A 27,553-nucleotide genomic window follows, 5' to 3' on the forward strand; every position below is an offset into this window, starting at 1 on the left:
CAGTAGACATGGTTAGATGGGGCTCCTCATATAGCACTACATCAGGTGCCTCGGAGTAACCTCCTTTTATAGATCCACAGCTGAGCGCTGTACAGGAGCAGCGAGGTTAGGGATTTTTCTTCCGTCACTGAACATGGCATCTCCAGCAGTAATGGGGAAATGAAGCAGAAGAGTGATTTAGTGTTCACATCAGGGATCACTGAGGCACCTTTTTAAATGTGTGCTTTATATATATATATATATATATATATATATATATATATATATATATATATATATATATAAATTCCAGTTTTTGTTTAAGAGTATCCGGGTCATACCTTGGCAATGCTTGTAGCAGAACATGCTCACAAAAGTGTGAATAATGGCAGAGTTGCGATGCGTGGCAGAATGTTAGTGACATTGAGGGATTATGTAATGAGGGCACATGGTGATATATGCTCAAAAGGGTCTTCTAAAACACAGAGGTTATGTAACCTATCCATTGCGGTTGGTTATCGAAGTTCTCCATTTTTGGTTGGCTTATTAAAATGTATTAATTTATTATACTAGATTCTATTATATAAAATTATTAACCCTGGTGCATGACCACCCATACAGAAACCTGATATATGGGCAAGTGTTGTGCATAAATGTCAAAATATGTACATATATAGTAAACATATGTTAGTATCACATATTGGGCAAATACACTATATGTCCAAATGTTTGTGGACACCCCTTCTAATGACTGCTTTCAGCTACTCTAAGATGCACTTATTGCTGTCCCAGACACACACACCCACACAACATGCCTAGTCCCTGTAGAGAAGTGCTGCCAATGATAAACATGAACCTATTGGCACCATGCTGCCTAATGCCAGGCGTGGGCTAGAGGGGTGTAAAGCCCCCCGGCATTGAGCTGTGGAGCAGCTCTCGAATGATGGATGGTGGAGCTCCATCCAGTACTTTTGGGTTGAGTTGGGGATGAAGTGGGTGGTGATCATCCAATTAAATCATCTAGTAGAAATCCTTCCCTGGACAGTAGAGACATGAAATAATAAATGGCATAAGTAAATAAATGGATAATGCATGTATTTTGATTGATACTCTGAGGCTAGACATTCCTTCTCATATGTCAATATGTTCAAAGACCAGGATTCAGCTCCAACCCACCTGCATGCTCACATTCATTAGGTCCCGAAAGAGTCAAATGACCAAGGACCATAGACTGTTTACAATGATTGCATTATTATTATTACTTAAGTCCCTGAAAAATTAAACATAGGCATAATTTCATCTCTATTAATTGTTACGTTATGTCCCATGGCCTTCACAACAGCGCCAATCCTGCCAGGTAAGGATATCTCCATTCTCTTGAGAGTCGTGTCCACACCTCCATGAAATTTGCCCCTTATGTTCAAGCAGTTCCCGACATTGGCACTCCAGCATGACAGCTGTAGGGTATACAGGTCCAGATCTCTGTGACTGGTTCAGAGGACATGATGGAACACTGGACTGACCATCAGACCTCAAAATTTATTCTCAATCTGGAACAGCAGATGAAATGCTGAAATGGGCACACATGAATTCTAGCTGAAATGGGTGCAGAACGGGGTAAAATGGACAGAAATTCTATCAAGGGACTGGTGTAATCCTTACCTGACTGGACTGAGGCTGGTACTAAGGCAAAGGGACACTTTACCTTACCTTGTGCTTGTAACCATTAATCATCTTCTAAAACCATCCTTTTTACGTTCGTAGATAACGTTGCCCCCATGCACAGCATCTCCAGTGGACTGAAGGAGACCATTAACCCAGGAGACATGGTCCAGGACGCCATCCACAACTTCTCCCCAGCCTACCAGCAGTACACGCAGCAGTCCACCCAGGAGGTGGTGCAGCCTGGCCAGAATGGCAAGATCGGCCCCAGCAGCACCAAAAGCCCGAAGAAGTCGGACAAGATCATGCTGATTGACACAGACGACGAGTTCTAGGTAGCAGTTCACAGTGAGTGTTTCAGGGGGGAGGCTTCTCAGGCGGTTCTCAGAGTCAGAAACTCAGACTGGATAACTCCAGACCCACATGATCCGAGTGCTTTGCCTCAGATTACTTAATCCTAAATTGATCTGGGTCTTCTTAAGCCCCCACTAATGAAGCCATGTTAATAATGGACGTCCACCCGATTCCAGTGAACACGAGGTCATTAAGTTATATGAAAGGATTAGTGGAATTAGCGCTCGTAACTTCACTGTAGGCACTAAGGGAAAGAGGCCACTTTGCACACTTCAGTCACGTTGCTCGTCTGTGCCTCTGCTCTGTTCGCTCTAGCGGCTGCGCGACGATCACGCCGCAGCTAAAGCCTCTTCTGACTCCTGGCTGTGCAAAAGCATGGTTGATAAATGTAAAGGGTGGGATGGGGTAGGGGCTGTTGGGGGGGGGGGGGGGGGGGGGTAGAGGGTGTTTGGGGGGGGAGGGTGTTCCGACAGTTCACTCTGGCTAGAACTGACACTTCACAGAGCGGCTCTCGCGAGTGCCCGTTTGAAGTATTTGCTCAGGGGCTCTCCGCCGGGGTCTCCTGAAGAACGGAACCGTCTCTCAAAGACACCCTGGCTTTGGAGCGCACACTTCAAACTGTTTACCTAGACCCTTTGAAACACTTCATATCTCTCACATCATGGACAAAATGGAAGGCTTTCACGCTGCTTGCTTGCACCGACTGCGAGGCTCATTAATTTTCTTGCCGTGCACTAAAGCATCGGAAGATCTGATGAAAGTCAGGGAACCTCAGCAGTCTTATTTCTTTAAAAAGGGATCAATGTTCTTAATTGTAAATAATTTGTATATGATTATTGTTCTGTTGTTGGCCCAAGGTTATGTTTGGGATTGTAGAGGGTGGGATTAAATAGGGTGGTTTATGCAGTGTTGCTGTCCACTGTGGTGTTTTTTTTCCTTGTTATTCAGCTCCATTGAGGCAAATTGAAGCAAAACGTTAGCCACCAGTCTGTTAAGTGGGTTGTTTTTCAGCAGAATGCTTCACAAACTATCTAAAATGCCTTTCATTATATATGAAATTATATAATCATATTATATAAGCACACAAACCATTGGTCTTAATGTTAAAAATATTTATGTAATTGTTCCTTCCTGTACAAACCACTACAGAAGTCTTTCCCAGTTGGTTTAGGGCAAGGGTGGGCAACGAGGGCCGAGGTCTGAGGTCCAGCACAGTTTGCTGATTCTCCTACAAAACAATTAACAGGTAGAATCAGGTCTGCTTGAGCAGGAAATTTGCCCACCTGTTTTTTAGGGGATCAAGCAGCCGTTTTAACTCAACCCTATTTATGTACTTGTATGTAAATTAGACCGCTTCATGCCCTCAGTCGGGCTCGTCGCAGTGTGTATACTCTCAGCACACAACTTGTTCTTTGCGGGAATACAGACTGTTCCTCTTAATCTCAGATTACTGACACTGTTTTAATGTACAGCTCATGTTGTATTCAGAGCAGGGCTCCTGGGTGCATCTTGACTTTTCACTGGGTTTCTAGTGCCAATGATTATTGCCTTACAGATGTTGAGAGAGAGCTAGATTTAAGGTTCCACCTGCATCATATTTGTGTATTTTATGCTCTTAATCAATTAAACCTGGGTAGAGTTTAGTAATAATCTGTATGAAAGCCATGTGTGTTAATATATTGTGGATTTTAACTGCTAAAATGATCTTGTTTATAAAAAGCATCTCACGCAATAAAAGAATGGGTTATCAATATTCATAAATGCTTGTGTTTTATATTTATTAAAATGTGCTTGCTTTTCTAATACTATCACCTAAAGGCCTAAAGCAGGGTACTTCCCATCCCAAGCCTGCTTCTCTAACCTTTACGCCAGTGTTCTTCAAATCCAGGCCTGAAGGGCCAGTGTCCAACACGGTGGAGAAATCCCTAGGGCTGGATTTGAAGAACACTGGCCTAAAGGTTAGAGAAAAGCAGGGTTGGGATGGGAAGGTCACTGCCATCGATGGGTTAATGTATACACTATATGGACACAAGTGACAAAATTGGGACACCTGTTCATGCATTGAAATCAAGAGTATTAAAAAGAGTTGATCCTGCTTTTGTTGGAGTAACTGTCTTTACTGTCCAGAGATGGAGGCTTTCTACTAAATTTGGAGGAGCATTGCTGTGAGGATTTGATTGCATTAGGCGACAAGAGCGTTAGTGAGGTCAGGATGTTTGATGATCGCCACCCCAACTCATCCCAGAAGTATTGGATGGAGCACCATGCATCATTCCAGAGACCACTGCTAGTTCCACAGCTCAATGCTGGGGGGCTTTATACCCCTCTTGCCCACACCTGGCATTGTATTGGCAGTACTTCTCTACAGGGACTAGACAAGCAGTGAGTGTGTGTGTGTGTGTGTGTGTGTGCATAGGCACATCTGTGTCAGCAATGGGTGCAACTAGAAGGGGTGTCCACAAACATTTGGACATATAATGTAATCTCAATTAATCTTAATTAAAAAATCTTCCAGTTTATATAATCTAATGATTATATGCTCGTCAATCATGGACACCTGGTTAAATGAGGAAGCTTTATTTAAAAGTATAAAATGGACACTGCGCACTATGTACAGGAATAATTTACCTCCTTATTTTCAGCCAGAGTGGAAAATAGAGAATCATTTTATTTGTACATGAGGGTAGTTCTTTGAAAAGAAAAAACAAAAAAGTAAATAAATGTAAATAAAATAATTTAGAGGTTGAAAATAAAAAAAAATAAAAAAAATCAAAATAAATATCAAAGTTCAAATGTAATACATACAAACAGATTAATGATGCAAATCATGATAGTATGATTAATCTAAGCCTAGGTCTGCTGCCTTTCTTGTCTGTATTTACAATCACTATTGAATATAGAGCAGTTTAGATTTACGCCTCAAACTTACCAGAACTAAACTTTTGTCTGCGGTTGCCCATTAAAACAAACCACTAGCTCATCCTTTTTCTACAGTACATAAATGGTGCCAAGCTCTAGCTCCTTATAGACACTACTCTTAACTACAGTTAATATGACTTCTTCCTCCGTTACCTGTTCTTTCAACCTTAATATTGACAATTAACAAGTAATCATTTGGAGCAGCATACCTTATCAAGACTGTTCTTTCTGTTATAGGCAAGTGTGTTCAAGAGCATTGGTTAAAATTCCTATGTGCGTTCATGGTAAATAGCTTTAAGGACTGTCTGAGCGCTTATATATAACATAATATATACTTTCAACAGATGAAAACAGATATAGTCATGTGTAAAATATAGAATAATTTAACCTGTTCAGCCCGAAAGGCCGCATACAGCATACACAGAATACAACAAGCATGAAGTACCCACTCAGTCGAGGCGCTATGCTCACCATGTTTGGACAGAAATCAGAAGGGACTATAGCTGGAATCTGGTCCAGAACACTACACTTTTGTCCTGCAGACAAATTGAGGCCGTCCTTCTTTTAGTTTTTTTGTGCAGGGACGTCAGAGGGGATTCGCAGGTGGCTAATGTCCTTTCCTTGGCGTCAGATTACAAACTCTCAGACATCTGACTGTGTGATGCAGCAAGTAGTAGCTTCCAGACTGGCCAACAGAACACTGGCGCCATTAGAGCTGCACGCCCCCTTCGGTTGGAGTGCGACACCCGGCCTAATTAGATCTAATGGGGGCATTAAAAATCTGCCTGTTAGGAGGCACGGACTGTTAAACAATAATGGAATATACGAAAATGAATGAAGTAGCCTATCAGTTTGGTGGTAGCTGAGATCCATATGATCCACATGAAAACACTGAGCCTCGTTCACCAATGTCTTATTAAGAAATTCTGCTTCTTGAGAAAGGTCCTAACGGGAAGAGTACGTCAGCAAACCCGTTTACACCTGGTCACTTCATGTGACTAGTATCTGGATCGTATCCTGATCAGATTTTAACTACATGCGTTTACACTCGGTAGACAAATGAGTCTCCGGCCAGTCTGACTGAAATCTGATCTCTGTGTGGGACGGAATGTGATTTTGCTCATTGTGCAGAAATTATTACTGGTGTGTGGGTTGTATTGGGAAGGGTTGTGTTTACTCTGCTATAATGTGGCTCTTAAAACACTTGCATTTCTATTTGGCTCGGCCTCATCCAGATATCCGTCTTGGGGAGACGGCTGTGTTTACACAGCTACAACGTGGCTTGAATGAGTCTTAGATCAGACCACCTCCTGAAGTGGTTTGAGTGATCAGATTTGTATCTGGTTTAAATGCGTCTCGGGTGCGTTTACACTTGGATTTCTATGTGACTCGGCCTCATCCAGAGTTACGTCTTGGGGAGGCGGATGTGTCTACACTGGCTCGAATGCGTCTTAGATCAGACCACCACCTGAAGTGGTTTGAATGATCAGATTTGGATCGGATCGGATTTTCGGATTTGCATCTGGTTTAAATGCGTCTGCATTTACGCTTGCATTTCTATGTGGCTCTATCTTTTCTAGATATAATCATTGAGTACCATGAAGAAACCAGGTATAAACTGAGTCAGATTCATGTGTTTTAAACACAGTTGTGCTCTGATAGTCATGGATCCCGTTGTCCTCGTCAACCGAGCAAATCTCAAAGGAGAAAACGCTGGCAAATGTCAGAATCTTCGTAAAAAGTGAGGTAAGAAGGAATTTCTTCTTAAGAACGATTGGTGAACGAGGCCCAATGCCTTTAAGTCACAGAGAAGAGAGGCAACAGCTTGGATTCAACAGCATTTGTTCACAGCATTTTTGAAAGGTCACCACCAGATGTCAGTATAAAGCACAAAAAGTCATAAATCCGTTTTTGTCAGTTTTCTTCAAATATCTGCAGCAAATGGAAACGATCAAATTCAACCGAAATCCCTAATGAGGAACTGAGAGTATGAACTTATGGGGAAATAATAAATGGCTTCCACATAACAGGAACTGAAAAAAAGTGGGCACAAGGCTGGGAATTTCTGGGCTTCTTTCAGAATGCCTTTGTGGTCTACGAATAGAGTAAAACTGGGACGAAAGCACATCTGAGGTTACAACATATACAGGACAGAGCAACCGTGACATTTGCAGTCAGTTGTAAGGGAACGTGGTGTGGCCTCACACACCACACAGTTTGAAATCCTAACTGGTCAGTTCGTAACCAATCACGACTGCCGTCCAACCCTGTGAATACTGATATTACACATTTTCTTTTAAAATAGCCGAACATTACCACAACATAAGCAAAATCTGTGGCATCTGTGTGAGCCAAAGCGCACTGGATCACCATGAACACTGCTAGCTGAAGGAGCTGACTGACTGACTGACTGACTGACTGACTAAAAAACTAATTAGCAGAATGGCTATCGTGTCCAAAGTCTGATAGTTGATTATACCGTTGAAAAAGAAATCAGTCGAGCAAAACTGAGCTGAAACAGACTAGCACAAGGTCAAACTACTCCCAAGATACGTAGGCCATGCCCTAAACTGTGTAAAATACAGAGAAAAGGTCACACAGAAACAATAGAAATCAATAAACAAACATAAAAAGGACATATATATAAAAAAGTGAGAGAAAAAAAACAAACAAAACAAAAAGTATGCTAAAAGCACAGCAGTAGCCCGCTGAGCCGAGGCTAGCAGCGAGCTACACAGCAGCACAGTCTTCCCCCAGCGCTCTCCACTACTGAGAACTGGAGGAGAAGGAACAGTCATAGCCACTTGGGTAAGAGACAATCCCAACTGCAATTATCTCTCTCGCAACCCGTCCCATCTCTAAGACCTTATTAGTCACGACAGACGCCTTACACAAGCTTGTTTTTTTGGGACGTGATTAAAAGGATAACTCTGCTCAAGCCAAGTCAGGCCCGTCAGGATTGTCTCAACCCAAGAGTCTGTGTCGAAATTTCAAAGTATTCGCGATTATAAACATTTAATCAGGGGTTCCCAACACCGGCAGTGCCACCTCTCATGACCTAGCAGTAGGAATGCTTTCTAAACGGACGGAATTCGCAGAACTTGTGAAATTCGGTGAAGTCGGAGGATGTTTCTCATTCGTGAGGCCATAGCTTAGCTTCTGTAATATACAGGTAATAATGGACTTGCATTTCTTTGCCAAGGCAGCTTCCATAATCTCTATATCCAATATGGATTACCTACCATTCCTTATGGCGCCGGAGAGGAAAAAAAACTGGGAAGGCATATCTTTTATTCAAGATATCTGAACTGAATGTATCCATGCCGTCATGGATGGCATTGGATGAAGAGCTAATCTTAGATCTCTGGACTGACTTAAACAAGTAGTCGCTGTATTCAAGACGTTCCTAGCGGTCCTTCACTTCATTCCTAGTCTATATGTAACCCTACTTCGCAAGTGCTTTTGTAGTATTTAGCCCTATTCGGATTGGGTTAGCTGTTCATGGGGAGGCGGGGTAATGTAATTATTGCTAGAGTTTCCCAGTGAAAGTTCTGGCGGCTTTTATCTTCTGTAAAACGAGCCGTAAAAATAACTTCAGGTTATATGAGTCCCACGTGAATCAACAAGCGGGTAAATACTCTGTCACAGCCTGTGGAGGATGCCTCCTCAAAGAGACCTTTAGTTTTATCATGCATGTCACAGATACCTCGGATCGGACAGCGTACAACATTCAAATCCAGAAGACGAGCCAATAGACTCCTCAGAGGAGCTACCTAAGCACATAGCTGCTCATTTTCTCCCTAAAATTTAATCATTCCGTGCAAATCAACCCTAAAATTTACAGACGTTCTGTAGGAAACTTCCATTGCTCCACCTCCTCGTGTAAACTAGTCTTATCCAAACAGGTCTTTAGACTATAATTTACCAGTAAAGTAAGTGCTATTCAAAACCTTTATGTTGAAATTGTTGAGTAGGAGCCACTAGGCCGTTGTTTTTTTGGGGCGTTTTCACACCTGTAGCTGGTTCAGGTGGTTCGCTCTAGTCCAGATCAGGTCAGGGGTTTGTAAACTTGGAGCGTTTCCCCTTGTTTTCACCCAGGGAACAATCCACTACAGTCACTGTAAACCATGTAGTGGAACGTTCTGTGGTTGGTGAGCTACCACACCATGTAGGAGACTGGGGTTTGATTCCTGGTCTGGGTGACGATGCTCCGCTACACCACTAAGAGTCCTTGGGCAAGACTCCTAACACTACATTGACCCACCTCTGTAATATGAGTAACCCTGGAAGTCGCTCTGGATAAGAGTGTCAGCTAAATGCCGTAAATGTAAATGTTCTCTCTGCTTATTGGTCAGACCTGACTGGGGCGGAGCCAGTGAGGAAGATCCTGTGTTCTGGACTAGTGCAGATTTCTGTGCAGTTTAACATGGAGCAGCTTCGGTTCATAGACCGGGCTATTGGAGCTGTTTAGCTCAAGCCACATCTGATAGTTGGGTCGGACTGAGATTGCCCAGGGACTCTTATTGGTGTAGCGCAGCACAGTCACCCAGACCGGGAATCGAACCCCGGACTCCAACGTGGTGTGGTAGCTCACTGGCAGGTAGAGGTGTTATCTGTTGCACCACTCCAACCACAAACAAGTGTTTGCAAGTGTTCAATTGGGACGGAACTGAGACCACCTCCTTTCAAGGGTCTCTGTTCAGTTGCGTTGATCCTCATTGAGTGCGATTACTGTATTCACACCTGCCCAAATGAATCGGCCCATAGTCCGATTTAACCGGACTGAAAAACTCCGGTGTGAAAACGCCCTTAGTCGTCTCGGTTGTGAACTGGGTGACCTAAAGGACATGGCTAGGACTTCCCTAGTTGCTCTAGTTTCTAGTTTCTCTTCACCAGTTGATCAACAGTTTCTTATGTCCCTTAAGTATGAAGAAGGAGATGACGGGACCTACTCTCAGTGCTGAAACCATAGTTCGTCTCCATCCAAGGCTGCCGATATAACAGTTCAAATGAAGCGCTGATAGAATTTGTGCTTATTAAATTGTCGCAGGCAGAGGCAACGAGTAATTCTCCGCCACAGTTCAAGCTACTTAGAAAAACAAGCATAACATTAACAAGAATATAGAATAGTCAATGTTCTATAATGATAATATATATATTTTCTCTCTGATGTAAAATGTAAGATACCACAGGCATCAGAGCTATCACAGACTGCCATGGCAGGTTAAATCAAGTACTTAGTCCCACTTTCAGCAAGTCTCATCTCTGCTAAGTCTTAGTCTGGGCGGAGAGAGAGGGAAGAGGCCAGTGCGCCCTGCCGGTGCCGGAGGTGTTTAGAGCACAGTGCACAGACAACATAGAAAGGTGTGTGTTTTCGTGTGTGTGAGATAGAGAGACAGGGAAACAAGAGAGAGAGAGAGAGAGAGAAATGAGGAGTCAGCTTCCCTTCTCCCACCCCACCCCCTCGAGTCTAATCACTGAGCGTCCTTCTCAGTCGTGGGTCGGGCGGATGCAGGCCAGGCCGGGACGGGGGTTGGGGGTCAGGGAGGTCAGAAAACCAGGTTGGACCAGACGGGCCATCGGCGTCCCACCCCCCGTCCCTCTACGACGCCGCGGAGAACGGCGGGGAGGCCGGGCTGTGGTTGTTCGACTTGACTATGGTGATGACGCTGGTGGTGGCGGCCACCTTGCCGGGTGAGAGCGGCCCGCGGGCCACAGTCCGGGCGAAGCACTGCAGGGCCTCGTACTTGGCGCGCAGCGCGTCCAGCTCCAGGCGCATGCTGGCGTTCTCTCGTGCCAGCTTGTCCACCTCCTGCTGCAGCTCCGTCTTCTGCCTCTCCAGCTCCTCCTTCTGCGTCACACGCTTGATGCGGCAGCTGGCGGCGTAGCCGCGGTTCTTCAGCGTGCGCCGCCGCTGTTTCAGCCGCACCACGTCCTCCTTGGTGAGGCCGCGCAGGTGCTGGTTCAGCTCCCGCACCGACATGGCCACCAGCTCGTCGTCGCTGAGCGCCGGCGCATTCTCGCCCACCTCCTTCTTTACCTGCACACGAATAGACAGAGTGTTAACCACCACTGTGAGTCTCTACATACTGTTTGTAGGGACTAGAGGTGTATGACAATCTATCTATAGGTTTTTGTTTCAAATTGTATAGATCTGTAAAGACTGGTTTATTTTGTGTTGCGTTAAACCCCCTGGCCCCTAGAGGGCAGTGTTGCACTCTGCGTTTAGATCCCACTGTTCTGATTGGATAAAAAGTAGTTTCTTTTTGCTCAGATTTCATGCTTATGTTTTTTCTTACAAACTGCAATACACACTATATGGACAAAAGTATTGGGACACCTGCTAATTTTTTTCTACTTCCAATTGCATTCAGCATCAGGAGAGTCAGTCACTACCTCTACCTCATCATCACAAACTGGACGAAGCACCACCATCACCACCACCACGAAAACACTGGACGAAGCACCACCATCATTCCAGAGAACACAGTTCTTCCACTGCTCCACAGCTCAATGCTGGGGGGCTTTTTGCCCACACTTGGCTTTAGGCTGCATGGTGCCTAATATCTCCTTGAGAGAGTCTGATTCTATTGGTACTAGATAAGCTATTTGTTTGTGTGTGTGTGTGTGTGTGTGTGTGTGTGTGTGTGTGTGTACATTTGCATTTGCACATCTTTGTCAGCAGCAATAAGAGCAACTTAGCTGAATGCATATATTAGAAGGGTTGTCCACAAACTTTTGTCATAGTGAACCTTGCTTCCAGTAGTGTAGTGCAATAATCAAATTGTAAGCCCTGTATTGTGATACATATCATATTGCCAAGGTCTTGCCAATAGACAGCCCTGGTCTTATGGGTATATAATTATTACTATACTATACCCAAGACATTTTAGGAAAACTGTCCTAGTGTTAAAAAAACACCTTAATTTGCATAAACTTTGAGTAAAAGAAAAGTGGGATCTAAGAGCTCAACACTGCCATCTAGTGGTCTGGCTTTTAACACAACACTAAATAAATCACCGTCTGCCACCAATCTTTACATCTAATCTAGAAATAAAAAAATCAGAGCTGTGATTCTGAGAATCGATACAGTATTGCGATACTTCGATATATTGATATTTCCGCACACCCTTAACTGCTTGTAGGGACAGGTTCTCAGACATGGCTTAAGCTTAGCTTTAGAGTAAACTGTAATACCAGAGCTTAAATAGTATTACTGCATGAGTGAGTGTGTGTGTGTGTGTGAGTGTGTGTGAGTGTGAGTGTGTTTGTTTTTTATGAAAATCCCTTTTATGCCTAAGCTTAATCTGGGCCTGGGAAACTGCTGCACGACACTAAATGAACACTGGGAACAAAAAGCTTACCTTTAAAGCTTTGCTTGGTTTAAAATGAGTCGTCATACCCTGCATGCAAGCAGCTGGTCAGAAGCTCTAAGAAATGCCTGTGGAGAGAATGGCAGCGAATGATGAGAGCCTGAAGGACAAAACACAAGTGCTGTGAATGATCTGAATCTGAAATCTGGTGTGGAGGCACAAACACGGTCTCCAATCTGCCTCCAAAACACATGATCCAGTTAAGGAAGGAGATTGAGAATTACAGTGCTGTGAAAAAGTATTTGCCCCCATCCAATTCCTGTTATGACTGCATGTTTAAATGTTTTAAATCCATCTCGGTTTATAAGAAGATTAAAAAGACACACAAATGAACAGTTTAACTTAGGGATGCACTGATCCACATTTTTCTGTTTTGATATAGATACGATACAGGAACTTTGCGTATCGGTCGATTCCCGATACCGATCCGATACCACTGTTAAATTAGTAAGCCATATACCTGACGATCTGAGAGAGAGTTAAGGCATCAGGATTGACATAATCATTACTTTATGAACTTAACTATAACAACTATAACTTGTTTATTTTTATTATTTTAATATTTTTAATATTTAATTAACCTACTTCGACAAATGAGCACAAATATTAATGAACCAGATTTCTGTTAATTGGTCATTAAAATATGATAACTGGCACGGTGTTATTTCGGCTTATTTATTCTGAAATCCAAAGTCTGTGAGACTGAAGAGGAGCGAGCAGCCCCTCCCTTCTCGGTTCTCCTTATATAGAAGACGAGCTGGATTACTCTCTGAGAGATGATGACAGGTCAGGGGCTTTCTGACCCTGGCTTATGAAGCCTAGAATACGGGCGGTGCGAGAATTTTGTTAGTATCAGGACCAATATCCGATCCTAGTATTGGATCGGTGCGTCCCTAGTTTAACTCCTAAATGATCATTTTCAGAACCTGTCACCCATATTAAAACGTAACTGACTAAACCAACCAGTAGATAAAATGGATCAGTTTCACTAGAATCAGCCTCACCCTGCGGAATCTACCGAGCCTGTCTGGCAATGGGCGGCTCTGGCAAGACCTTAAACTCTAGGGCTGGTTGGTGAATAAAGCCTAATATTAACAGTTAGCATAGCATTATGCTCCTAATTAGAATTTACAATAATCCAAGCAATTAAGTAGGTCAAACTTCCTGCTGGTTAATGGTCACACAGATGGGTTATTTAATGGTACAGTAACTAATTACGCGATACAGCTGGATAATGAACAAAATAATGAGGCTATACCACAGATTGCATAACGTAAACAAGGCCATATATGAACAGCACCTGTTGAGTCTGCTCATTAAGGCTTAAGACAGCAGTAATTAAGATGAACTAATTCAAGTCAATCAGAGTAGAGCGTGAGAATGCACCCCCCCCACCCCCCCACCTCCCTTTTTAAAGATGTGGTGTTATTGAAGGTACTTTCCTACACTCTACATGGACATGCCCTAAAGTACATGACTTCTGGCAGAGAATTTGCAACACATTATCTGAGATTCAAGGCATCTCTTTTCCACTAGATCCCAGCAGTTCTAATCTTAAAAAGGGCTTCACTAAAATCCTGTTAATAGCAGATAAAATGTGTGGTGTTTGTACCTGGACACTTGAGACCATTTAGATTTTTTCTAAATAGTTTTTTGAGAAATAAATTAGAAATGTTAGATGGTGCGGAAGCCCTTCTTTGACTATAATGAAAAAGACTCCTATTACCAGGCCGCCTGACCTACTGCACATTAGGCTGACCATATTTGTGTTTATTATACTGTATGTCATAAGAATTATATATACATATACATATATACATACACACACACACACAATGGAAAATTGGGAGTGTTCTAAAACTTTTGAGTAAAATGAACTGAAAAAAACTGAAATAGTATATTGTGGGAGAAAGGGCATTTTTAGGGAACCATCTTAGGGAAGTCATTGGTTGCAATATGAGTAAATTAGGCTTTGACAGCTGATGTAAACAATGTATAATGTACAACCCCGTTATCTTCATAAAATCAGTGTAGGAACTGTGTTACGACGCTCTGCACCGCAGGACTTCGAGGTCACTGTGCTTTCAGACTCCTACTATAACATCTGGAAGAAGACACTTCATAAAGGAAGGCATATTGACCTCCTAAAAGTGTCGCTCTGTCCTTTGAGAAATGTCAGATTAGAGGGAGTGTTGAGAGAACAGTTTCCTTCACCATGAAGCTCTTTAAAACTAGAGGAGACTGAAGAGGTCTGGTACAGGAAGAGGTCTGACAGACTCACGTCCACACCATCATCAGAGGACGAGTTTCTGAGAGTCAACAGCTTGTGTGATTGGCAGCTCACATGACAACATCTGGTAGCATCTTAACACTGGAGCAAGTCTCAGTTTCAGGAGCTGGAGCTGCAGGTTGGACTGTAGGTGGAGGGGCAGGAAGAAAGCCTAAACCGTGGACTGCTGACAAAATAGAGGGTGTTCTGAAACTTATATATTTTTATACTTTTTTTTTCTAGGTTTGTTTACTTTCATTTTTTCATATTGTCATTGTTGTGTGAGTTGTTTTATGTTTTAAAAGCAAACTAAATTAACATGCTAAAAAAAAGTAGAGCGTGAGGTCTAACAGTTCTGCACGCTGGCCACCAGAGGACACCACTGCCCCACAAACCGAGCTCCAGACAAGGGCAGCCCTGTTTACTTGCTGAGGGAGCGTTCTCACAATGTAGTTCACTAGACCATTGCGAGTACAATAATAGAAGCAGGTCAGCCCACAACATGGGGCTTTGTCTGATCTCTGTGCTCAGCTCCCTGCGCCAGGTTATTTTTTGCTCAAGCGAGCTTTAAAAATGCCTTTCTAAACCGAGGAGCTCGAGGTCTCCACGGCCAAAATAACAGAAAAGGTGAAAAGCCCCCCCAAAAAAAAATCTAAAAAAAACAGGCTCTATTTCTAAGGAGCGTCTCACCCTGCCTCAGAATGCACCGTGAACCCTGTGCAGGAGGGCTGCCACAGTGCTGCCATGGAGACGCTCTGCTAATGGCTGTGTGGGAGCGCCGGTCACATGAGCAGGCCAATGGTAAACAAGCTTCATTCATAACACAGCAACACACGGTGGGCGACCTCCTGAATAACCCCAGTATACAACTCTCAAAGGGGGGGTGTATAAAGGGGGGTACGTGCAGGGACGGCTCACGGCAGGCAGTTCAGCTTTGGTTTTTGGGTTTCAGGTGATGCACGTCCATGTGACCCATGACCCATCACCGGGGCGCGTACTCGGGTTTCGGGACTGGCTGGGGAATCGAACCCTAGTTTCTCACAATGAAGTGGTGTATCTATCCACTGTGCTAAACCAGCTACTCCTACCGTCAACATAAACCCAGCCACCACTGTAACACCCTTCACTATAAACATGCATGGCAGGGAGATGTTTATGGACCATTTACGGCCGATCTTTGATCACAGAGGCTGCAGTTAGCTTCTTTTTTGATTAAAGCAACATTATGTAACATTTCTAGCTTAAAACAGCAGCTTCAGGATCATGCTGATGCTCCTCCACTGACTGGAACAGGGAGAATGGCGTCTCCATCATTCCCAGTCCAGGCCAGAACGCTGCTGCTGGAGGTTTGGTGGTGGAGCTGCAGGAGGAGAACCTCTCTCCAGAACTGCTGAGTAACGCTGCGTAACCCATAGAGTCATATTAGTGTAAAACCCTGTAGTATTACTCTACCGCCTCAGCCCACATGCTTCTCTACCTTCAGATGCTGCTTCTGGAGCTCTCAGCCTGTCCAGAAATGCATGTGTACAGGTGTCTATGAGGTGGAGCTCAAAGCGTGATTTGTATTTACAGCTGTGGTACAAAACTGAATTGCACTCCTCAACTGTAGGGGGAGCCCAGGAGTACAAAACACAAAATTTCACATAGGGCTGCTTTAACTGTTTATACACACTTCCATATTAATAACTGGAGCCAGACGTTCTATCGGGGGCTGCTTTGCCTTTACAGCTCACCTTACTGCACTTTTCAACCTCCTACTAGTGCTTCTCGTTCAAACACTGGCACACAGGTAAATGCTTAAGTGCTTGAGGTAATGGAGGATAGTAACGGTTTCTAAGCAGTGAGTTTGGTGGAGATTGGTCAGTGGACTAGGAGTCTGCCTATTTAGGAATGGAATGTGGAGGATGTGGAGAGTGTGAGGATTTTAAAAGGCCAAAATATGACAAATAATAAATAAATTAATTAATTAAATCTATATTTTTTATGGATGCACCAATCCGGCTTTTTCAGTTCCAATACCGATACACATACATAAACTTTGCATATCGGTCGATACCGTTCCGATACCATTGTTGAATTAATTAACCGTATACCTCGCCATGTGGAAGAAACTTAAGGCATCAGGATTGACTTAAACATTACTTTACTAAATTTGTAAATCAAAATATAATATATAAATTAACACACTGATATAAATGTACTAAATTTGCTATTTATTTGTCACTAAAACAAGTGTGCAGCATCTCGACACAGCATTTATTTTTAAAATAAGAAAGAGTCATACTTTTTAAAATATATTAAAATAAATAAAAAAATAATTTAAAAAATCATTCAAAACTAAGAAAATAAGTAGCTTCACTTTGTCAAACACACAAACAGTAATCAATCTTATTTTTTACTATTTAGCGTAATTCAAATAAAATCTAGCAGCTGAACCTGAGAATAAATCAGTAACTTGGTCAAAAATACAAGCAGTAATCAAACATCGCAAACATGTAAACATTTAGTTCAGTCTCTCACCAACCAATTAAAGTGAAAAGATCGGTTCCATGGATCGGCCTAATTATCCGATACCCGATCCAGCTAATTTAGTTAGGACCGATATCTGCTCATAATATCGGATCGGTGCATCTCTAATATTTATATATATATATATATATATTATAGTTTGAGTTTGGTGGAGATTGGTCAGTGGACTATGTCTGCCTATTTAGGAATGATGTGAAGAGCGTAAGGAATTTTAAAAGGCCAAAATAAAAAAAATTGTAAAAAAATTTATATTACACATTATTTCCCAGTTTCAATGGAAGGGCCTGACGAATCGGGGAAGGCCCAGGCCCTCTGTGGCGAAGTGCCTGCACATTACACTCTAAAACCACTGATGACCTCTTCCTGCTAACGAACAAACATTACCTCACCCTGAAAAGAGAACAAGTATGGCAGAAGACGCTGGTCACGCACCTTTTTTTGGAGCATGTTGGGATACGTTTCTGCTAAGCCCAGACCATACTGTACTTTTCTGCGCTGGAGATATGCGGAACATTCCTGAAGGCATTGTCACCCGCGAATAGTTTCCCTTACACAGTCACGGCTGTATTTTTGTTTTCAGACAATGTACTTTATCAGCGTTAGGAGCGCTGCTGACAGACTGGATTCTGTTACACCGGGCTTTCCTGGCTTGCTCCATGCCCTTATTTAACTCTCCCGGATATATTTAGCTCGGTGTGCTGACCATAAAATTCTGCCAACAATGCAATTTAAGTGGAAATGCGATAAGTGATACTTCATTAACAGGGAAAAGACTGCAGGTTCAGTACGGCGGCGCTCTCACCAATGACTATCAAAGGGAGAGTGATTATTCCTCCAGGGTTGTCAATCCTTTATTCAGGGGAAAACATCCGCTCCTGGGCTGTCTCATATCTCTTCCTAGTAACGGAGTTATCTGTGATTCTGCTGGTGTCTCAACATTCCTTAGCCCTTATTCACATCTTCCAAACCCCTTTCAAAAGGCCATGTCGTACGGGATGTATCTCTATGGGCTGAGGTTTTCTTGCTTGCAGTTTTGTCTAACAGTGTTAACAGACTATATACCCATATCCATAATCCATCTATAAACGGACCCCATGTCATGCAAAACTGGCTTTTTGTAATTAACTCATTATTTTTTTAGGACTTGGTGTTTACTCCTCCCTCCACACGGCCCATACTTGCAGACACAGCTGCAAAAGTAACCCCCTTCAGCCCGTATCCACTCATATGCATTTAAACTATATGGACATGTGCAATTTGTGGACACCACTTATAATAAAGCTGCACCCATTACTGACACAGATGTGCAAATGCACGCACACACAGCTTGTCTAGTCCCTGTAAAAAAAGCACTGCCAGTAGAATAGGACTCTATGGAGCAGATAAACCAGGTGAACCTATTGGCATCACGCTGCCTAATGCCAGACGTGTGCTAGAGGGGTATAAAACCCCCAAGCATTGAGCTGTGGAGCAGTGGAACTGCTGTGTTCTCTGAAATGATGGATGGACAGCGCTCCATCAAATACTTTTGATTATTTAATGTATTATTTAATTAAATTTAATTACTGATCATTTTAATTATTCAGGCATCCAGCATCCTGACCTCACTAACGCTCTTGTTGCTGATTATCATCCAAAATCTAGTAGAAAGCCACCTTCCCTGGACAGTAGAGACAGTTACTCCAACAAAAGCAGGATCAGCTCTTTTTAATACCCTTGATTTCAGAAGAAACAGTGTATGAGCAGGTGTCCCAATACTTTTGTCCATTTAGTGTATTTGCCTATTCAGAGCAGTTTAGCTACAGCTATTCCTGCATCATGGAGTGATTTAATCAGGACGGTTTGAATCAAGGGGAACCAATCAGAACGGAGGTTGTTTACATACAAAACCTCGTAGTTTCCAAATGGCAACTTTACAGGAGGAGGAAAAAACCTCCGGAACTTTCAATGGAAGTTAATATAAAATGATTCAATTCCAAGTCATTTTGGGGCATTTCTATTGGTCCGTTCAATATGAAATTTCAACACGATGTAAAGAACAACTGCCAGATTTAGATTATGTCAAAAAGTGAAAATCGGCAAAATTAAAGTGACTTTGGGGACTTTTATTGTCCACAATAGCAAAAAACAGCCTGTTTGGTTCCAAGATCAGTTGAAAACAGGCGTGTTGGCAGTTTTTAATAGTTAACCTCATTAAAACTAACAGTAAACCTAAATTCCTAAAAATGTGAAAAAATAACTTCTATCGGCCTGTTTTTGTGCCTGAAATGCATAACTGGTACGATGGGATGTTGGAGGTTTTCATGTGACTAGTGATTCCACATTGAGCAGCACACAGATGCACAGGTCTGGGCCATGATTGTAAGGTCTTACTCACTCTTGCGGTTAGTTTAAGTAAGGCACACCTGCCATGCATTAACCGGCAGCACAAATGGTTTGGCCATGACGGGATCAAAGAGCGTAGTTTGGGGATCCTCAGTCAGGTTCAGCATAGATAATGAACCGCACTGCTGAAACTTAACGCCACATGAGAAGTCCGCTTTAGTCTTGATTCATACCATCTGGCCCGGCCCTCGGCGTAAGGGCTCGTGTGGGGCAGGCCGCACTTTTCCCTGAGACAGTAAAACTAGTAAAGCACAAAACTGTACAATTGTAGAGTACAGGCCACTAAAAATATCAGCCGAAGAAATACAGCTGTCAGAACCTTATATAGCAAGACTGCGGATATTCGAGGTGGTATGCGTGCACGAGATGACGACATCCCTTGCGCTTTTCCCACCCATCTCTTGTTTCGGGACATGGAAAACTGGGAAACTGCACAGGCCCCAAGGGTTAATGCCACAAACAAAAAGCATGCGACAAATGACGCAAGGCCAGCAGCGATGAGACGAGCATTCCTAGACAGCCTGCAGGCTTGGAATGGCTGTTTTCTCAAAAGGGCTGCGTCAAGGGGGGAGCCCCTGCCTTTCGTTCCAGGGAAGACCAGACCGTCGAAGCGAATGGAAAAGAAGCCCCCCACCTCCCCTCCTTCCTCTTCCCGGCTCTATACGTGGGGCCTCTAGCCTTTCAGCCTTTCACCCTTTCAGCTCTCACACTCTGCACACATACAGGGTGAATTTCCTTGGAATTCCAGCGGCGTGTGGTCGCCCTCACTTTTCCATTTGCAGTGGGAAGTGAAGTGACCTGACCAGAGCAGACCCCCCACCACCACCCCCCCTTTTCCTTCTCGATTCTGCTAAATAGGAAAAGCCCCGGCATCCCAAGGCCGCGTTTTCATCATCTCTACAGCAGAACAACGGGTGCATTTTCACCCCGCCCCGCCCCTCCGGCTTCGGCACTGCCTTTGGCGACGCACGTTCGACGGGCTGAGGAAACACTGGAGCTCTTATTCTGGCTATCAAGAGCCGGGCTAGGAAAACAGAAAAACATGTCACAGGGAAAAGGCCCTGGGAGGGAAGCCACGGAGAGTGCACAAAGTGGGGATAACAGAGCCACATTCCTCACTATATATACACACACACACACACACACACATACTGGGCCAGGTTTAAGGGGCCCCCGCTTTCCATTTGGAAAAGCTGCATACTTGATGCCTTTCCCGCAAAACGTTCCCACTACCAGAGCAGTCCAGAGAACTGGTCAAATCAGATCCATTCATTTGACCATGAACATGTTCTTATTGAGGCGACATTTTCTTATTTACTTCAATTACTTAAGTTTGTAACCGTACCATATTTAATAATTAATTATTTTATAATATTATTAATATTATCATTTTTTTGTATCGTCAATTGACCAAAAACCTTCCCAAAATGTTATAGTTCATTTAAAAGTAGAGCAAAGTGCAGCTCGTTCAGGTCAGGTACAAAGTTGAGAAAGTATAAAAGCACTGCACCGACAGCAATCCTGAACAGAGCTGAGCAATATGACCAAATATTATGGTATATTGATAAATTGTGATAAATCACAATACATAACTGGCTTCATCTGAGCATATGGCAGTGCTTAATACACAGTGAGAAATTTTTATTACAAAAAGGGGGAAATTGCTTCTTTAAAGCAACGTTATGTAGTAACCTTAAAACAGCAGCTTCAGCATTAGCATGATGCTCCTCCACTGACTGGAACAGGGAGAACGGCGTCTCCGTCATTCCCACTCCGGGCCGGATCGCTGCTGCTGCTACTGCACTGTGGAGCTTTGGTGGTGGATCTGCAGGAGGAGAACCTCTCTCCAGAACTGCTGCTGAGTAACGCTGCGTAACCCATAGAGTCATATTAGTGTTAAATCCTGTAGTATTACTCTACCACCTCAGCCCACATGCTGCTCTACCTTCAGATGCTGCGTCTGGAGCTCGCAGCTTGTCTAGAAATGCATGTGCACCCTAAGGGGAGCTCAAAGCGTGTTATACATTTGCTGCGCTGGTGTAAATGTGAATTACACTCCCCAGCTGTAGAGGGAGCCCATGAGCAAAAAAATACCAATTCTCACATACTGCTGCTTTAATTGGAAGGAGTGTTTGTTTTAAGCTATTGGTGCATTTTGTCTGCATGTCAAAATACTGTATAATCAATATCATGCATTGTGAAAATGTTATTAAAATATCATGATGTAATATTTTTCCTTCAATATCGCCTAGCCAAAATTTCATCATGCTGCAAACAGTAACTTCCACACTGGCTTAAATAATCTGATTGTATACGTACTCCAAACTCCAGACTTGAAAAGACTGCTTCAGATTTGGAGGCTAATCTGCCAAAAGCAAAAGACACAGAAAACAACACTCGCATCAGAACTTCTTCCAGGTTATGTACGTGATGACAGATGGTGTTTTCAAACTTCAGTAATCCCCTCGAGGATGGACCCAAAAAAAAAAAAGAACCGAAGGCCCGAACCACAGTTGGGACGTCCCAGTTTGGTGCACAGGGCCGTACGGAAAATACACAGTAAGCTTTAAGCGAGCAAAGTTTGGATTGTATGGTAATGTGGGAACTATCGCTATGGTAACAGTTTCTAATATTCTGACCATGGTGTGTCAGCATTGACGAGCAGTTGTAGGGTGTGTGTGCGAACACGCATCCAACATGCTAACATTTACACGCTACAGGCTGTACCAGCTACCTCAAGGGGGCGCTATATGACGCTGTAGGTGGAACCTGTGTGGAATCTGTGTTGCTCTGATCCCGTCGTATCAAACTCCAATACCAAACCGTGAAGGTCCAAACCCCAGTGTGAACCGAACCTTGCCCTGTGTCTACCCCGATTACATGGTATATCAAGTATCAAAGCTTCGCTGTGGTCATCTCAAATGCAGAGCTGCTTCAAAAGGCAGGACAGTACACCTTTTGCGTCCGTCAGTCAGGTATTCAGACCAGATCACAGGTCTAGTACTGTTTTAGAGCTGTTCGGTGGCTTAAACCACCTAAACTCAACCGGTGTTTCATTCAGAAACGTCCAAAGCTCCAGACGTTCTGCTGAACCCTGACATCATGCAGCAGTGAGGCAGTGAGTGAGTTATCGCCCTGATTACAGCATGAAGTGTTTATCATTACGTTCATCACTCGCTTGGGTCATCGTGATCCTGGTTTTCATCAGGAACGTGGAATCATACATCACATTTGCTAGATTCATACGACTGATCCCACCTCAGACTCACACTTTTCTCACTTTTGCAGCAGAGAGATGTTTATCGAAGTTAGTAATAGTCACACTACTGCAAATACAAATACGTCACAGCAGGCTTACGCAATGCAAAATGACAAACGCCATTACTTTCTACCCCTGAGAGGACGACAACAGCTATTGCAACACTAGCTAATGGTTGTGTTGGACACAGTATCCTGATATCTATGGCGGAATAGCAGTCATACTAATTAAATCTGACACAGAAATCAATATTTACTGTGAGTGAAGTCAGACTGAACCAGTGCTGTTTATCTAGGGTCACAAAAAATGAACACTGTACCGTCAGAGGCACTTCACAAATAAAAAATCCAGATACTTGATATTTATCGTGATGCACGTGATTGTAGACAAATGCAGCAGTAGTGACAGATTCTTAGTCTACTTGGAGATACTCTCCCATACTGAGGACAGAGAGTTTTGTTCAAAATCTGCTGCAATTTATCTTAGTAAATTAGACTTTAATTACACTGTTTGTAATGAAGGTGCAGTTGGTCAGTGTTCTCGAACCCCTCAAACAGCCTATGGACCACCAGCAGGCCGAAAGTGTTGTTACACACTGCTATTACCAAATAATATCCCCACCACTTACATTTATGGCATTTAGCTGATACTCTTATCCAGAGTGACTTGCAAAGATACTCATATTACAGAATTGGGCCAATGTAGTGTTGGGAGTCTTGCCCAAGGACCTTTATTGGTGTTGTCAGCATAGCCACCCAGACCTGGAATCGAACCCCAGTCTCCCACAGGGTGTGGTGGCTCACTGGTAAATAGTGGTGTAAATTGTTGCGCCACACCAATACCAACCACCCACCCACCAGTTTGCACAGACGTCCCTGTAGTTACTGAGTAATAAGCCTTAGTGTGTGATGAGCCTTAGGGCCCTATTTTAGCGATCTCTTGGCTTCTGGCTGTCTTTGTTATCCTAGCGTTGGGAAATGTTTGCCTTGCTCTGTTCGAAGCGCACAAAAGTGATGTACTGAGTCTCTTAATTAATCATGGGTGTGTTTTTTCGGGCGTAACATGCAATAATAAACCAATCAGTGTGTCTCTAGTCGTTCCCTTTAAGAGCCAGGTGAGGTCTGACTTTGGCGGATTGCTATTTCAGTGGTGTAAAGCGTGGAGGGGTTCATGAGCGTCGGGCTGCACGCGCCTGTGTTGACAATTCACTGCTAAGATAGCAACGAACTGTTGTCTGACTGTTGACGAACATCTGTCTAGGCAACATCTGTTTTCAGGCAGTGGAGCTCCTGTGTATCTTGGCAATGGAAAACACAGCAATACTCCAATATTGCAGATACCACCGCTCCCATCAGTATAGATCTATTCACAAGCAGCGCTGCTCATTAAACGACGCAGGAGGAAGGCGTGAAAATAGACTGTTGGTGGGGTAGAAGATAGCAATGAGCATGGCGATGCACCTTGAGCAGGGTGTAAGATAGGGCTCTTGGAGTGTTAAGTAGTGATGATATTCTTGATATGCTTAGAAAATCATTTTGTGTATCATAATAAGAAAATGTATCACAATACAATAGACTATCATCATATTGCCCACCCCTAGGGCTGGGAAATATGACTATATTTTATCATACTTATCTATCATACATATTGTCATAATGATGCACAATATGCTTTTCTAATCATATTGAGGATATTGTTAGTATTTAAACAACACTGATCAACTGCAGGTTTCTTTACTAACAGTGTGATTAGATTTTAGGTTCAATTCGATTCATTGCAGCAGATGTTGAGTATAAATCACTGTATTCAGTACAAGAGAGGATCTGAATAGTAGTCTGATGTTTTAGTCTGTGATTACATGTAAAAATGCCTTTTGAATATTGTGATTCAGCATTTTTAGCGTATCGCCCAGCCAAGTCGCCATGCTACGACCTTGCATCTCCAAAACTGCAGCTTTACAGTACAAGAAAAATAGCTGCCTAATCCTTCAATGAAAGATTCTACTGCAAGTCATTTCGGAGCATTTCTATTGGTCCGTTCATCATAAAATTCTAAATCCATGTAAAGGAAAACTACCAGATTCACGTGATGTCAAAAAGTGAAAATGAGCACACATGGAAATACACATCTTCCTGGTCCAGCATCATCTAGCCAGAATCACTGCTATACAGAATACTGGTGAGGTGGATATTTGGGCACTGTCTGGCATAAGCAGACAAAACAGAACTGAAAGTTTTCAGCAATCACAAGGCAAAGCTGGTCATCACCCTGTGTTTAAATATGTAGGTGGTGTCATGAGGATGTTAGTCACTGTATCAACGCCATGAGGTGATTACAGTCAATAAGGCTGTTGTGAAGAAGCCTGCGCAATGCTGAGTTTCACAAAAAGGAAAAATCCCGTCTTTGAAAAAGCTCCCCGCCAAATGCTGATCACTTTCCATTATTTACGGCGATGTAAAGTGCTACAGGACTTTGCGTCATGCTCGCTGGCGTGGCTTCATCTGATCCCAATAAAACAAAGCAGTAGATCTGTTTATGACTGGATCTCGGGCCAGCAGTAATAATATTTACCAAGTGTTACACAGTTCTGCTTTAACTGTCGGACGGCCCAGACGGCCATATAATTGCGTAGCTGCAGAGATTTGAGATTTGATGACCCCAGAAAGTCCCCCAGACTTTTGGCACTGCAGATCTGAAGCCACTGTTGATGTGGTTGGTGTTGTTGTGAACTGGGAATCTGTGGTGTTTCAGCAAGGAGAGGCTCAGCCTCAGCTCAGGTTCAAAGCCCGGCCTATCTTCAGCTGGTAACAGAAAGGTAACTTATTAGACTAGACCTCGGGCGGCGACATCAAACAGTACTTCAAAGGCACCTGCGCCTACACACTGACGTGATAAATGGCATGCTGGCTCGCCCTCGCTGTTTGTTTTCCTATCTCTCTACCCTCCAGTTCACGCCAGTGCAGGCTCGGCACTCAGCAGACTCGCAGTGCTGAGAGGGCCGGTTTGGAAGGAGCCGACTCCTCCCTGCTCCAGAGTCTCGGCTGTGTTTTTCACAGGGAGGTGAAGAGGCCCGTCTCCTCCCGACCCTGCCCACCGTGCTCCACAGCGCTGCAGCGGCGCAAATCGGCGGGATATTATGTAAAGGAAACGGAGAGCATAGCTGAGCGGTGAGTCATGCTGTTTACTGGTAAGAGCGAGGACGAGCGGCAGGGAATCACACCCTCCCAAACTGACGTTTCCTGGAAAATCCCGTTGTTTCGCGGGGCGGAAGGAAAAGTATGAGGGAACGGGGCTGGCGTGACCGCCGGAACTTTCTGCGGATAGGGAGGAGAGGTAGATATCAGAGCAAAGCTTCTTTTTTTTCCAACTTGGGACGCAGGGATTTGGAGAAATGCGAAGCACGCACAAAACAAAGACAAGCCCGTCCAGTATGTACGGCAGGAAGCAATTACACCGTGGGTAAACGAGTAGAAAGCAGCGAGCACAATCCCTAAGGAAGGAACATGTGGAGCCCAACTATTTTCAGCTGTCTTGCAAACCCAGCACATTGTACAGGTGTTTGAGACAGATCGGCTTAAATAACTTCAGCCAACCTGACAGCTCTTTCAATATGTAGGCCGACACAGTGGAGAGACTGATACTTGTTCAGAAGGGCACTCCACAGAGCAGCACTCCCCATCCAGCCAGAAACCTCAGGCCTAAACATTGATATCTGTGGTATTTGGCTGGTGCTCTTATCCAGAGAGACTTACAGGTTACAGGTTAGGCCGGAGAACCTAGTAGAGTTAGGAGTCTTGCCCAATTACCCCTACTGATGTTCTTCCTCTGCAAGGGAATTGAACCCTAGTCTGCCACAGGGAGGTCAGTATAAGTACCCACTGCACTAAACCAATGACTAAAGTCATGGTTATCCACATTTATGGCATTTGGCTGACGCTCTTATCCAGTCATGTTCCACACGTAAGAGGATGTAGAGAAAGAGTCTTGCACCAAGGACTCCTATTGGTGTCGTTGCCTGGCCAGAGAATTGAACCCTAGTCTACCACCCTAGTGCTGTTACCCACTGCACTATACATTTACATTTATGGCACTTGGCTGACGCTCTTATCCAGAGTGACTTGCATCTGAATGATTATCCAGAGGAAGGAGAATTGGGAGTCTTGCCCTAGGACTCTTATTGGTGTCTTGCCTGGCCAGGGATTTGAACCCTAGTCTGCCACGGAGAAGTCAGTGATGTTACCCACTGCACTACAACCACTAAGGTCATCTTTATCCACATTTACATTTATGGCATTTCGTTGATGCTCCTATCCAGAGTGATTTACATGTCAATCATGTTCCACAGGTATGAGAATGTAGAGTTGGGAGGCTTGCCCAAAGACTTTCTCATTGGTGTAGAGTGGTGTGCTTTCCCAGCCAGGCAAACAAACCCTAGCCTGCCACAGAATGGGCGGTGTTACCCACTGCAATACACATTTACATTTATGGCACTTGTAAGTCACTCTGGATAAGAGCGTCAGCCATGTCAATCATGTTCCACGGGTACGAGAATGTAGAGCTAATAGTATGGTCCGAGGACTTTTATTGGCGTCGTTGACTGGCCAGAGAATTGAACCCTAGTCTGCCCCTTGAACCCTAGTCAGTGTTGTTATCCACTGCACTACAACCACTAGTCATGTTTACCACATTTACATTTATGGCAGAACAGAAGAAGGACAATGCAGAGTTGTTGTTGCCTGGCCAGAGAATTGAACCCTAGTCTGCCACCCTAGTGCTGTTACCCACTGCACTATACATTTACATTTATGGCACTTGGCTGACGCT

At 43.7% G+C, this 27,553-nt stretch overlaps 2 protein-coding genes across 3 annotated transcripts in view; one reads left to right on the forward strand and one right to left on the reverse strand.

The window, feature by feature from the left end:
• The window catches only part of tmem184a (transmembrane protein 184a), a 30,481-nt gene extending 28,092 nt beyond the window's left edge, over positions 1-2,389 (forward strand). For both annotated transcript variants that reach the window (XM_072676386.1, XM_072676385.1), the window contains exon 9: positions 1,744-2,389. In XM_072676386.1, coding sequence (XP_072532487.1) covers positions 1,744-1,976 — 233 coding nt within the window. In that variant the 3' untranslated portion in view covers positions 1,977-2,389. The remainder of the gene's footprint in view (positions 1-1,743) is intronic.
• Positions 2,390-4,556: 2,167 nt separating this feature from the next.
• mafk (v-maf avian musculoaponeurotic fibrosarcoma oncogene homolog K) overlaps positions 4,557-27,553 on the reverse strand; it is a 27,079-nt gene continuing 4,082 nt past the window's right edge. Inside the window, exons 2-3 of the mRNA XM_072676387.1 lie at positions 12,279-12,355; positions 4,557-10,954 (exon numbers count right to left, since the gene is read on the reverse strand). Coding sequence (XP_072532488.1) covers positions 10,517-10,954; positions 12,279-12,323 — 483 coding nt within the window. The 5' untranslated portion in view covers positions 12,324-12,355 and the 3' untranslated portion in view covers positions 4,557-10,516. The remainder of the gene's footprint in view (positions 10,955-12,278; positions 12,356-27,553) is intronic.

Source organism: Salminus brasiliensis, chromosome 3 (assembly GCF_030463535.1).
Source record: "Salminus brasiliensis chromosome 3, fSalBra1.hap2, whole genome shotgun sequence".
Taxonomy (NCBI): domain Eukaryota; kingdom Metazoa; phylum Chordata; class Actinopteri; order Characiformes; family Bryconidae; genus Salminus; species Salminus brasiliensis.